We start from the raw sequence: 15,155 nt of genomic DNA, 5'->3' as shown, positions 1-15,155 counted from the left end.
GTGGATCATTATTTGGTAGACTCCTTTTTGGATTGCTCTACAATGATAAATATCTTTTAAGTTCTACTCCAAAATATATTCCACATTTATTCCAGAAATTACAAAAAATTAAAAGACTTAAATGTAATGAAAGAAAGCAAAATCATTTATTAAGTCTATCAATTTTGGCTTTTATATAAATTTAATTAAATCCGTTAGTCCTCATAATTTTAAAACTTACAAGTTTTGATCAAATGTGTTAATTTAAATGTTAAGTTCTGGTTCCAACTTAAAGATATATATTTTTTTTTTGGTTGCATACCCTAAGACACCTTTTTCGGTGACTTCAAAACACTGCAAATTTCTATAGATAATTTTTGGCTAGTGCACAGACACACTCAAAGTGCTGGCCACTGCAGTTTGAATCGCTTTTTAACAACGCTGCAATTTCTGTACCCATTTTGTGGCTGGTGATGATGAGCCACCCGGGTGGTGCATTGGATGACGGGGTGGTGCCAGGGTGTTGCTATAGGTTGGTGCCGGGTTCAACGTTGTCTCGGACGTCATGTTGTTACAGTTACTTTCTTGCAGCGCACTCTCAACTTGATTTCTGCTCGTTTTTTGCTTTCGCAAATTGTTAGAGGGAACACCCGCGGAGCACCCCACCCAACCACAAGCTCCAGTCCTAACTCAACCTGGCTAAAGTGCAGCACAGACAAAAAAAACAAAACAAAAAAAAAAGAACAAAATAAACCAAAGGAGGAGGAAAAACTAAAAGCGACAGGAAGAAGGAGACCGAAAACAGAAGCCAGGAGCTGAGCAAGAAGACAGGACTCAGGACTCAGGACTCGGGACTTGGTACTCTGGGCCAAAGCGATTTGCCTTGCCAAAAGCTGCACGACCAACTTTGTAGTAACATCTAAACCTCCCCTCTCGCCCCCTCTCGCTCTATCTACCAGAAATCGCTACTGTGTGTGTGTGTGTGTGAGTGAGTGAGGGCGACAGCACAAGTGTTTTAATTTTACGACATTGTATGAATTTTACTGCTGGCACTGCAGAAACATCAGCACCGCTGTTACATATCGTTAGCTTCCTTAACGGACATATCCCACATCGCCCCCGCCATATAGCCTGGTGGTGGTGGTGGTAGAGGGGGTGGTATGGGGGGTTGGTAGTGGGTGCCGAGCTTCATCCCCGTTGTCTGCGCCGTGCTCATAAATTGCAGCTTGCAAGCGTCAGTGCAATCAGCGTCATCAGCTTCATCCGGTTTATTCGAGGGTCCCTCGAACCGTGGGTCCCTCTCCACTCTACTCCACTCCACTCGCCTTGGATTTACCCATCGCCTCCCATCGCATCCCATCCCAAAGCAGCCAACCATGACAGCCTCTGAACTTAGCCCAGGTCTCTGGGGTTTACTTAGCTTGTGGGTAATTTTTTAAAAATTATACAAATTAAAATTGGTGGGGCCCTGCGATGGGCCCACTGTGCCTTAACTGCCGTCACTTAACGTTAACAGTTTACGCTTGCCTGCAGGCCAAAAAGGCTGGCGTTGCACTGCACATACGCATGTCCTGACACTCGGCAGTCAGCACACACTGATGTACTGCGGGGAAATCTCTGGAAAGCGATGGCATTTGCGTTTCCTAAGTTTTCCGGATTGTGCAGATGGCAAGAGAAGCAAGTCTAGTGAAAATTGGTAAAGCGGCTTAACTATTTCAAAGGCTTACATAATCTAATGTGAGCAAACAAATCTTAATCAATTGCGTTTACTAAATAAGAATGAAAATAGTGTGATAAAAACTCCTTTACAGTTAATTCGGATACATTTATGTTCTGTTTAAGATACTAAACTTAAAAAAGATATTATAATTTATTAAACAACTTTTGAAGCATTAGTATCAACTGCATGAAACTAAAAAATTTAAGATTGGAAACTTATGAATGGAATTTCAAAAATTAAAACAATATAATAATTAGAAGAAACTATTAAATTTTTTTATAAAACATACAATCAATAATTCAGTATGTAGAGTACCTTCAAGAACTGGAAACATGTTTTTGTATAGCAATGTAAAGAATTATAAGTTAAACTATGAACTAACTTTAAGCATTAACCTTAGCAATTACCTTTAAAATACATTTTTTTAAGTGCGTTGACAAAAAGCCATATATTTTGTAAAGCCATCTCTTGATCTCCCCGAGTTTAGAAGGCATTTTTGTGAGTGCACCTACATTGCAGGCCTGAGGCAGCCTGCTCGTCGTTGTCTCGCCATCATTTTCGGTGCTGGGTGCTCGACGGCTGCTGCTGCTGCTTCTGCTGCTTTTGCTGCGCTAACTGCGTAAAGTTGGCACTTGAAACTGTCAGCTTAAAAATGCCAGCTGCACACACACACACACACACACTGAGAGGAGAGGAAAGAGAATAAGGGGCCATGCATGTAGTACATAAAATGCACAAAATGGTCGAACGACTCATGGCGAAAGTTGGTGGCCATAAGTTACAGGAACTTAAGGGGATGAGTGGGTGGGGTCGAAGGTCGGAACCTCAAGTTTCCCTCAAGTCTGAGAGGTCATAACTTTGGGAGTAACCCGCGTAAAGTCCGCGTATAAAATGCATATTTAAATAGCGTCCCCCGCCACTTAACCTTTCCGCTCATTACTCGCCCACTTGTATTAACCCGTTTTTCGCTTTTCTTGGCCCCATTGCAGATGGTGACGAGAACGAAGAAAATCTTTGTGGGTGGCCTCTCGGCGCCCACCACACTGGAGGATGTCAAAAGTTACTTCGAACAGTTTGGTCCGGTAAGTGGAGAACTCCCTTCTCACCATACATCAATATCTTGCAGCCATAGCTACATCGAAACCAGGAGCCAGTCACATGCCAAAATGCTAAACGAAATGAAGCAAAATAATAATCATAAAAAATCAGAATGACAGGCAGTGGAGCAAATCATGCAATCTATTCGCACTGCGCGTGTTCCCCCAACAATGTTCGGGGTGAAATTGTATATATATATATATACATATATTTGTATTTTTTTTTTTTGCTTGCCGTAAGCAGTGACACCTTCACTGGCTGCCACTTGCCACGTTTTGTTTGATCAATAAAAATGCCAGAAAAAAAAACCAAAAATTACAAAGCCAGCGAATGAAAGAGAAAAACCTCTGAAAAAATTCGAACCAAATTCAATCTTGACAAGTACTGCAAAGCACAGGGCTCCACTACGCCCCCCTAAAAACTCCACTTAAGCACACACACACAGACTCATACACACATATGCATATCGAGTGTGCAGCTGTGTGTGTGCTTGCGACTGAGTGCCGTTCGAGTGCTCTTTAAGTTCTCCATTCAGCCATGTTCGAAAAAAGGCCGAAACGGGGGCTTTGCCAGACTTGTTATAGCGCAAAAAACAAATTTTTAGCACGAGCACAAAAATCCTGTGTTGTTGATTACGATACTAAACGAAAATCGATTTGTTAGACGCTCTTCCACCTTACCGCCGCCGATTTTAATGAGCGACTCTCTCGATCCCGTTGAAGCGCAAAGAAAAAAGCCCCAAACACGGATTTTCATTAACGATGTGCTATCGGATGTTAAGGGGATATCTGAAGAGGATAGAATATGTGGAGAAGAGTTTAAGAATTAAATGGTTGGTGTAAGGTAGCGAAAATAAAAGGCTGCACAAATTCTAAAGCCCTAAATATGAAAAGTTAAGGTTAAGTTGCTTAAAACCCTTTTTTAGGCAATTTGGTCATAATATAAAACACTGCAAATTGTTTTACTTCGAAGAAACTGTAAACCCATAATAGATACCCAAAAGGTATCACCAGATTGCCCTGAAAGCAGTTTGGAAATTTAACTCCCACTCAATACTTAATCCCAATAACTCAAACTTCCATTCAATATCCCCTGCTGGGAAAAAAAAGGATGCCAATCTCCATCCTCAAACATTATCAAATTTCCGAGTCACCCAGTGACAAATTTGAATGATGGAAAAAAGTAGCTGTATCGGGTGGCAGCTAAAAACGCCAGTATTTGTTTTTTTCCCCAGCAAATTACTCAGCCTGCTCTCGAGGGGATTTTCGACGATTTTTCTCGATTTCCCGGCAACCCATCCGAAAGCCACCTCCCCCTCGCCACCCACGAGAATGAAATTCAACTCCGCAGGTAAAGCTTCCGATAATTGACATAAATTGGCGCAACTTTTTGTCAGCTCCTCGCCGCAAGACGTCAACTGCCATTTGCAATGCTCCATTGCCCCGCCCACTATATATACATATATATAAATATATATATAAACCTATAGCACTTGATAATGCGAATATAATGACGAGCGAGGGAGCAGAGCATCCATAAACGGCCATCAATCAAATCAGCGCTGGGTAACGAAATGCTTTTAAGTAATTTTCATCATGCCCGGCGAAACTGTCAAAATCCATAACGATCAAATAGTTAAGATACTACATCGCACGCAAATATATGTATGTATATGTATTATACTACTACATATTATATGGCGAAAAGGTGAAACAAAAGACGGCGGGCGATTTAACCAAGCGCGAATTCTTAATGGAAAACTTTTCAATTAATCCGCATCGGCAAAGGAAATTATAATAATAACTTGGCTGCGAGTGTATAAGCCCAGTGGCTATAAGCTGTGCCGAGAAACTTTCGACAGGCAAACAAAACAGAAGCCCAAGACCAGTTTTTCCCACCCCGTGGCCAAGTTATTGATTACAACTAATCCCCTTTGGCTTTTCCCTGCCGCCTCATTGGGCAGCTGGGAAAAGCCGGGGAAAAGCTACGGAAAGTCTAAGGGGGGTGGGTGGTGTTGTGGGGTAAGCGATTTTCGCCAGGGCCATAAGCAAAATAGCAAAATGGCAACCGGCGGCTTAGTTTACCTCCCGGCTTTTCCTCCGGTTTTTCCCTGTTTTTGGCGGCAGGTGACCAGCGAAGCGTTAATGACTTTAGCGGCCATTTTTCTTCCGCTTTGGATGATGAGATGAGCACGGAGAGATTGCTCCTGGCAAGATTGATTAGCCGGACAAGTCAGAGCGCGCCATTCAGTATGATTAATAGTTGCATGCGTAGCACCCACAACAACGGATGCCATATAGACGAGTTTATATATCAACAAAAGATAGAAATTTATGGCGCACTGCTGCCAGCCAATTTCACGTTGCCAGGGCAACCTATTTTATATCAGTTCGCAGCGAAAGCCATTTCATTTTTATTGTATCTTTTCAAGTACCATTTCCAAATGTTTTCATAGTTGCTTAGCTGCATTTCCACTTGCATTTTGCTGTGGAGGAATACCACTGTGGGATGCTCTTCATAAATGTATACTCTGGAACTCACATTTCGTAATAGAAGAATTTGTTCAATTAAAACTGCATTAAAGTGATAGACATATTCTATTCATCAGAATTACAATTTAATGTTTTTTCAAAACAGATTCCACTTTCAAAGCCGTAATCTTCAAAATATGCATTAATTACATAAAGAGAAAATCATTCTCCATTCTTAAAATATTTAAAACTTTGTAAGAAAAAAGTAAATTTATGTTAGCTATTTCTAACACTCTTTTTCCTTACAAATATATACATTTGTATCGGTCGGCCGTCTATGGCCCTTAAATCCCCACCAAAAAGCCCCTTTTAAATGCAAATCACAAAACTATTTTCCAAATGCAAAAACAAATCAAAAGAACTTAGAACTGAGAGAAAAAACTAACAGGATAAACAAAGCACAACGGGTGAATTTGAAATTGGCCCTGCGCAGGTTTTCCCTGCAAATGTTCTATTTAACAAGCACACACACACACACACACACATGCATATGGGCTGGGAGGTGGAAATGTGGAAAAGTGGAAAACTGCCACCCAGCTGACCTCAGATGCTGCAACCTTTGGCCACTGATTTTATTGCAACTGATGCAGCTGCTGCTTCTACTGCTACTGCTGCTGCTGCAAGCTTTGCGATAACGAAAATTCCACATTCGGAGGGGTTGGCAAGGGGAAAAACGAAAAGGAAAGAGGGTGTGGGAATCAAAACAGAAACGTAAAGCTCGTTGGCTAAAAAATTGCAAATAAACTACACATTTTGTAAAATCCCTCCGCATGGAAATTGCCCGGCCAACTATCAGGATCTGGCAGCCAAGTCCTGCCTCCTTTGGACTGGCTTTTAAAGGTGTTTACGGTGTTTGCTTTTGCAGATATACCCTCGTTCCCTATCTCCTATCCACAATCCCCCCGCACCGCAAAGGTAAGTAAATTTAAGCGCTTTTCATAAGCATTTTATGGGGGCCAGGACCCCGAACCTCGCCAGGCAAATGGCCAAAAGTGCACCATCTCGCAGGGAGCCTGGCCAAAATGGTTGGCCAGGCCACTCAAATGTCAGATAACTCTCTTTCCACCTCTGGAGACCCGCCCACTTCGGTATTAATTATGACAAATCATGCAAAGCAAAGCCAAAACGAAAACAACAGCAAAAAAACACCAAACTAATTTCATTAAAAAACAATTTTTTATGATTTAATTATGGAAAGGAAAGCGAGCGTCAGCTAAAATACACTGACGCAAAAACAAACATAAGTCCAGGCGAGATTAAGTGAAGTAAAATAATTTTACAACGCTGAAGGCATTACGTAGATAATAATAATAAAATATTGTGACTAAAACATATCCATTAACATTGTGTGGTTTATAATTTTTTTTTAGAAATTTATATTAACACACAAAATTAGGGCTTTAAATTTGTTCTAAATTTAAGTTAAATAATAAAAATCAATACATAAATAATAAATACTTTAGAAAACAGACTGCCATATAACTATTATATTTTAATTTTATTTAATTTACTTAAAACAAAGAGTTGCTGTAATAGGGTTTTGGTATTTCATAACATTTTGAATTCTTGATCATTCGATATTAGGGGGTTCTAGTTACGAGAAATCTTTGGCTAAAAAGCCTAATTTTAATTGGTATTTTTGGCAGTGCCCAATTCTGGATGAGAATAGGAATCCGAGTGAGTCCTGGTTGCTGCTGCTCCTGATTCTGTCAGAGTTCACCTGGCTGTCATAACTGTGGGCAATTTTTGAGGCGCTCTGAATGAAGTGTCTCGCCCCCTCTCTTTCGGCCCCCAGCTAGCTGTCTCTTTCGGGGAAATGTAGGGCTTGAGGGGCATAAATTATGATGCGCAAATCTTCAGCTGGCTGAATGTAAATGTAAATGAAGGCATGCCAGAGTTTCAGTGTGCGTGAGAGTGAGTGTGTGTGTGTGGCTGAGTTGACTGTGTGTGAGTGAATGCACGATGAGTGGCAGATTTGCATAATCCTTAGCAAAAGGTTTCATGACAACGCTGCTCGAAATGTCAATGTGGGTGGATGTGATGTGCCAGTGATGTGCCAAAACCCCTGACAAACAGCAGGCCCCAACTCAAACTCAGGCCGAGAGCCACCCTAGAACCTTTCGAGCCACTCTAAACCGGCCCAATCATCTATAAGCTGCGGTTGCCTCTATTCGTAATTAACAGCACACATATGTGTAGGTGCACAAACATACACGACAAACACACGACAAACACACGGCAAACACTCAGCTGCCATTTACATAGCCAATTAGTTATACATAAACACAGACAGCAGCGACAATAACAACATCAACAACAACAGCAACAACAACAACAACGATGCCAATTTTCACCTTAATCCCTTGGCCGCAACTAATTTAATTGTGTTCAATTTGGCATAAAGGCGTTTAATGCAAAAGACATTTGGCAAACAAGTATCCCCCCTTTGCCTTTCGCAAACCCCATCCAAAACAATGCAATACACATTTTTCATAGCTGTCAATTGTGGTTTGCAATCGCAATCAAAGCCTGAGATACTCTTCTATGAAGTCTTATCTTCCGTTGAGCTGAAAACCGATGGGAAATCAATAAGATGCATCCCTTTTCCTTACGATTAAGGGTATGCGAAAAACTCTATTTCAGACGAAGACGTTTCGTTTTGGTCTCGTTTGGTTTCGTTTCGTTTGGTTTCGTTGGCCGGGCTCGTTGTTAATGCTTTGATAGACACATTACTTCCGTCTCAGTGGTTAGGCTCAGCTACAACTACAGCCATCCGGCGATCTGGGGGCGGAGGGAAATCTAATATGTCTTGCAAGCGAGCGACTCGGCAGGGATAACCGTTTGTTTACATAGCCCAGACTATTTGCCCGGACCGAGCTTAACCACAGCCACGGCCAGGCACTGAGAGAAACAGTAGGGTTAAAAACAATTATTTCGGAAAATATTTTAAATTTAATGTGAAGTCTGGATCCCAAAAAACTTGTCACTTGCACTGAGGAAGCAAAAAAACATGCTGGTTTTAATCGGAAGTCTACCTTCATCATTCATATTGCTGTCTTATTTGGAAGACTGTTTGCTTTTAGTAGTAAAGCAAAGCACTTCAAGGTCTTCAACAATTAATTTTAGTATAAATATAACAACAAGATTTCAAAAAATCGCATAAAATGTATATACTTTCTCGTGCAATATTTTTTTTTAGACTTTTTAAACCCAAATCAAATCTTAAAGAAAAAGTTTTGAAAATGTTGTGTTTGTATAAAAGCTAGAGAATAACAAACAAAGATAAAATTTCAACAAATTGTTCAGTAAATCTGATTTATAATATTTATTATAATTAAATCGCTTTAATTATTTAATTTTTGAAATTTTGTTGCCAACAAGATATAGCAGTAAATTGAAAACATATCTTTCCAGTGCACCTGCAGTCGTGGTCGGATTCGAATTTGGAATCGGAGTCGTCCTGTTCGTCCTGTTCGCTGGTTTCCTTCTGGTTCCTCCGAACTGCTCTGCATATCTGCTTCGTGCCTGGCATGGCTTTGGCAAATTGCGCAAAAAACATTGCACCAGTAAGCAGAAATAAGAAGGATGCAGCATGGGGTATGGTGGATGGTGGATGGGGGATGGGGGAACCACCAGCAGGAGCAGCGGCTGCAGATTTCATGCACAACAAATTGTCATGCGGACAGGCAGGCAGCCCGCACAGACAGCCTTGCAAACACACACACAGACGCACACACAGATACATATATACTACAGTCGACGAGCTCTGCGGTTGGTCCTGTTCGGGCTCATCTCTGGAAAGTCCCTCTGGAAAACCCCCCCTCCGACTTCTTGGGCGGCTCAAGCACATGAAATCCTTACCCAGGCGCAAGTCAAGCAAACAAACAAACCGCAATGACATGCAGGCAACTCTGACGAAGGGGTTTCGCTCCTTCAGCAAATGGGGAGTGCGGGGAAATGGGTGGAAAAGCGTTGCGACGCAGGAAAAATCTCCTGCTGCTACCCGCAAGACATTGGCATTGCCACAGTTGTAACCGGAAACTGTCGCACTTATTTGGCTACGCGCTAGTTTCGCATATTTCACTGTCAACTTGCGGTAAATAGACTTTAAACAAATATGAAAATAACTCGCAAGAAACTGGCTCACACACACACACACACACACTGATATCCGCCTGGCAAGTGGGCAAGAGAAATGCAACAAAAATGCAAGAAAAATGCGGAAAAAAAGTAAACGGTGGCTAAGCAAATGGCAAGTTGTTAAGTCTCCTCTCTGGCTTCCCATCTCCGATTCCCCAACGGGGTAATGGAAATCAATTGTTTACTTTATATGAGCTTTTCGAGTGCATATTCAATATCATTAGATGCAGATGAGGTGGCATCATGTGCTGGGATATCTGGGCATCCGACCAAGCCAAGGCCAAGTAATAACATAATCTGGCTTGAAGTAGTTTCGTTTGGAGGCTCCTGCCTAACCATTCGAAATTAGATTCTCCTCCTTCTGAAAACCCATATTTACCAGTCTAGCAAACTTCTGCGGGCCAAAAACTCTCGGCAAACAACTCTCCAAGATGGAGAAATTTGCAAGCGGCCAGCCAGCTGAAAACTTCGCTCGCCAACAGGGCAACTTTTCTCATTTCCAGCTGCTGAAATTGTACAAGAGGAGGGCCCAGAGCTGGCAGGCAGGCGAAATCTTAATTTAAAAGCCAGCTGTTGAATCAAAGGTTAACCCACCGTTGCCCCCAGTTGTCCCTCTTCGCCGCACCAAAAAAAAAAGAAAATAGCTGGAAAACTCATTTTGTCAGCCATCAGGCAACCACCCAACTGCCATCAATCCACAGTCGCACATGCACACTCTTTGAAAAAACAGCAGCTGAGACTCATTTGCTTGTGCGAACAGAGAGAAAAAGGTTTCTCAATTTAAGCTTGGTTTAATATTGGAACAGATTCAATGAATTTTTAAATAAGATTTTTTATTATAAATCTGAAATTTATATTTCAATTGTCATTTATTTCACTTATAGTAAAATGGGAAAAATGTATTTTATTCAATGGTAAGCCATTGAAGGCTTCCCAGCTGCGGAACTCATTCATTATTTTACCTCCATTATATATATATAGATATTTTTATACCCTTGCAGAGGGTATTATAATTTCAGTCAGAAGTTTGCAACGCAGTGAAGGAGACGTTTCCGACCCTATAAAGTATATATATTCTTGATCAGCATCACTAGTAGAGTCGATCTAGCCATGTCCGTCTGTCCGTCCGTCTGTCCGTCTGTCCGTCCGTCTGTCCGTCTGTCCGTCTGTCCGTCCGTTTATATGCAAACTAGTCTCTCAGTTTTAAAGCTATCTGCATGAAACTTTCCCAAAAGTTGTCTTTCTATTGCAGGTAGTATATAAGTCGGAACGAGCCGGATCGGACGACTATAGCATATAGCTCCCATAGGAACAATCGGAAAAATAATTGAAAAAAAATTATAACTTTGTTGTTTTTTAATTTTTTGTTTAGTTCTTCGACATATAGCAATGGTTAAATATTTCAGAATTCTGGTTAAAATTTCATCAAAATCGGACGACTATAGCATATAGCTCCCATAGGAACAATCGGAAAAATAATTGAAAAAAATTATAACTTTGCTGTTTTTTAATTTTTTGTTTAGTTCTTCGACATATAGCAATGGTTAAATATTTCAGAATTATGGTTAAAATTTCATCAAAATCGGACGACTAAATCATATAGCTCCCATACAAATAATAAAAATATATAAAAGAACAATCAAATAATTAAGCTGCAAATCGTCATAGCTTCAATGTTTTTAAACATATACGCAAGTAAATCATAATTTTAATGTTTTCAAAAATATTTAATTCTTGCGATAGCTGCAAGGGTATATGAACTTCGGCTTGCCGAAGTTTGCTTTCTTTCTTGTTATTTTATATATTCAAAGCAAAATCAACATTTTCGCGAACGATTCCTTTAAATAAAAATATTAAAGCTCCTTATAGTATTTTTTCACAGTGCATATGTGCGGTAGGTTTTGGGTTGGGGTATCTTTGGCCACCTCTCGAGAGATGCAAATAAGCGAATATTCATTTGATGATACGAATACGAGTGTGCTACACGTGCGATGCGGTTGCCGCCCACCTTCCGTTCCCCGTTCCCCCGCCCCCTGCCCACTGGTCCGCCCCCTTAGCGACAATTTAAATGTACGCTTTATCGCAGCAATGTCACACTTTGAGGGGGTACAGACTGGGAGGAGGGCGTGGCAGTGGCAGTGGTGGATCGACAGCTTGAGATAGTCACGTACGCTCCTTTTGTTTTTCTGGCTTTTTATTTCGTGCCAATTGTGCGCCTAATTAGCCTCGAATCGCGATGCCAAACGCGGCGGCATCTTTGCAATTAAAACGCACTTCCCCCCTTCTGCTTTCCTGTGCGAGCGAGATGGCGGCGGAAAAGCGTATGTGTGCGAAACGGAGCCACAAAATGGCGCACGTTGGCTCGCCTACAAAATTAATTTGATTTATGTACGCCACTCCGTCTGAATGTTGCTTGTTCGCAGTTGCCTTTTGCACCTGCCATGTCGTGTTACCTGCTCTGTTCTGGGCTGTTTTGTTTTTTGTTTTCTGTACTGTTGGGTTCTGTTCTGTTCTGTTCTGTTCTTTTCAGCTCAGTTCAGTTCAGCTTGGATCGGTTCGGCTCGTTTCTGCCGTCCTGTCCTGGCAGGTAACGAATTTCTGGCAAAACAACGAATATAAAAATAAATTATTGCCATGGCAAATGTAAAGTGTCGAGTTTTGCGTGGCATATGTGTTCACGTCGCTCCTATAAAACAAGCAGCTACACTGGACAAAACAAATACGAATCAAAGGGGAACATTTATACGAAATAGTAAAGATCCACAAAATCGTTTCTAGAACCATAACGATTTACATATACAAAATACTTATACTGTTTGAATGAGCAAGATTTTTGAAACAAATTTAAATAAATTATTTAAACTTTGTTTTATTGGTGACTTCAAAATATGCTTATATTTAAAACAAATACCTTCTATTGTTGTTGATGCTTCCCAACATAATTTATTGAAATATACTAATATTTGCCTATTAGCTCGTCTTGTGTCTAAAGAATTTCTCCCTCTGCTGGAACCCAATTGCCATGTGTATGTTGCATTTGCCTCAATTTCGGGGGGTGTTGATCTACCAGGCAACGAAACAGCAACAAGCGGTAGCCTTAGCCACATATATACATACACATAAGCCAACATATGCGACAATGCAAATAAAAAGCCATAAACTTTCATTTAAGTTTAAAATGGCATTTAAATGAATGAGTGCTGGCTGGGCTTCCAGCTAACTGCCTTTTCGTTGCTGTTGCTTTGGCTTTTGGGGCACTGGAGTCGCAAACACATGTATCATAATTCATTGCCATGTTTTATTCTGCAGCAGCTCCCCGTTTCACTCCGTTTTGTTTGGTTTGGTTCAGTTCAGTTGAGTTTCGTTTGGTTTATTTGCTTTTGGCTGCTGCGTGAAAACATAAATATTCAACACGGAGAACAACAAAATTTTCGCTAGCCAAGGGCTGAAATACACATACCCGAATCGTTTCGGGCTTGTTAGGCATTTTGTTATGTTCGATTCGATGGGGAACACATTACACGAATGCCTATAAAGCAATAACCATCGATTTGCCATTGATAAACCCAGAGAACGGACTGATGGCCCACGCGGCGTATGCGTAATGGCCTGAAGCCCAAAACATAAAAAAGATAAAGACGCCTGTTCTCAAAAAGGTACGACACTAGAAAAAAATTCGAAATGTACTTAGCTAAAAGGCTTCTTCCCTGTTTACAGTATTTAACATTGTCTTAAGGAAGTAAATTTTTAATGTTAAAACATTATTCAATAAGACATTTTGCTGTTAAAAATACCGCAATTATTTATTAGGCGTTACATCACAGGTATTTGAAATATCTTTTTTCTTCCTGTGCACGCTTGAAAAGAAAACATTGGCCCTTTTTTAAATGGTTTTTATGCGGCGGTAATGCTGTTTGTTTATACTGGTATTTTTTTATAGCTAAATTCCCATTTAGTTGGCTTATAAATATTAAATAAATTAAAATGGCAACTAATTGTTAATCTGGCCGGCTTGCGGCTTGTGCATATGCGCTTTTGTCAACGCCGGTGACCATCATCCGACTGTCCACTAACAAGCTCCATCTAGGCGCTGTGCCTCCGTCTCTTTCTCACCCTGCTGGCCCCGTCTCTGTCGCACTTTGCCATTTGCCGTGTTTTAAATGTAAAGCACTTGCTGTGGTCGCTTTGAGCGACCCGAAAGTTAATCTCTGCCAACCGCTGGGAGCACCCTTTACCCTTCTTTTCCCATGGTTAGATATTTTGCTATTATTTTTTGCAGCCCTCTCTTTTGCTCTGCGATTCGCCATCTCTGTCTGGCCCTGGGTTCGTTTTGATGCAACCGCAACTTACATTTTCACAGAGAGTGGAGCAAAAACTCGTTTGTTTGTTTATTCTGCTGCCACTTTTTATGCTTTCTTCCCGTCTCTTTCGCCCCCACTCTGTCTTGCTCTTTCCGCGCGTATGTGTGTGTGTTTGATTTGTGGCCGATGTGGGCGGTGTGAGGGCTTTTCAGAGTCATCTAGCCAGGCAATCACCCAACCAAGTCCAAGATAAATCGTCTTTCAACGCAACTCTCTGTGTGAGTGTGTGTGGCATAAAAAATCACACGATCAGTCATTACACACACACACGCACATACACACACAGAACGCTTATATCTGATATATATAAGCACTTATGTTGTGTGTGCCCCAAAGTCATTTTGACTCCTGCATCCTGCATTCTGCTGCAGCAGTAGCAGCTCCTTTTTATCGCCCAACTGCTGCGCTTTAACAATTTTTTATGCAAGCCGCGCTGCTGATTTGGCGATAGTGTCGTCGTCATCGTTCCAAGTCCTGCAGAGAGAAAAATATACTACTAAATTGGTAATTAATTTTTGGATTTTTATTATAAGAATGGGATTAATCCTTGGCTTAACCTTCAAAAGATATTGTTTGTTTCTGGATATGCGCGTAACGTTTAACAAACTATTAAAATCTACGCAAATCTAAAGAAATATCTAATATTGCCTTCATAATATTTAACATATTAACAGTTTATTAGTGAAACCACATAACTACCAATGTGGCCAACACTTTTTATATAATTGAACTGAAATATGATTGCAGTGAAAATGGCAAAGTGTAAAGCTTAAAGGGCAACCACCACATTTTCTCTGCGTGTGTCCATGCATCCTGCATCCCATGTCCTTCATCCTGCTTCCTGCGTCCTGCATTCTGCATCCTGCCTGTCGACTTCTGAGTGCTAGCCCGTGGCACATAAGTCATTTGGCGGCGGGGCGGCAGCAACGGCGCACTTGTAAGAGTTTGCACTAGCCGCCTGCCTCCACCCACAGAAGGATGCCCCCCAAAAAGGATCTCCCTAAGGAGCAACACCCACCGTTATAGCCGCTTTGCGTCTCAATAGTCTGTTACTAATACGTTTTCTTCGCCCCAACCATCGACGCTTTCACTGTCGACATTTTAATGCCTTTTCTTGCCGAGCAGATTCTTTTGAGTGCATAAAAAGGCGGGGAGGCACCCGCACCGCCCCGCCCCCCCGCCATTATTCCCTCGAAACGCCTTGTTATGTCCTCCAGCCCCTCGAACGAAAGAGTGAAAGCCAAGTCGAAAGTCCGGAGCAAGCTGCTGCGTCACTGCAGCCAAGCCATTGCAATTGCTGACGGCACAGGATATTACCGCCGTCAT

General features: G+C 41.4%; 1 protein-coding gene across 5 annotated transcripts in view; it reads left to right on the top strand.

Annotated features, from left to right (window-relative positions):
• The window catches only part of LOC108146703 (RNA-binding protein Musashi homolog Rbp6), a 177,330-nt gene that overhangs the window by 113,234 nt on the left and 48,941 nt on the right, over positions 1-15,155 (top strand). For all 5 annotated transcript variants that reach the window (XM_041708433.1, XM_017272767.2, XM_041708434.1 and 2 more), the window contains one exon: positions 2,689-2,781. In XM_041708433.1, coding sequence (XP_041564367.1) covers positions 2,689-2,781 — 93 coding nt within the window. The remainder of the gene's footprint in view (positions 1-2,688; positions 2,782-15,155) is intronic.

This window comes from Drosophila elegans, unplaced genomic scaffold (genome assembly GCF_018152505.1).
Source record: "Drosophila elegans isolate 14027-0461.03 unplaced genomic scaffold, ASM1815250v1 contig_208, whole genome shotgun sequence".
In the NCBI taxonomy this organism is placed as follows: Eukaryota; Metazoa; Arthropoda; class Insecta; order Diptera; family Drosophilidae; genus Drosophila; species Drosophila elegans.
Note: the sequence above shows the minus strand (reverse complement) of the source record. Positions and strands in the feature narration are given on the sequence as shown.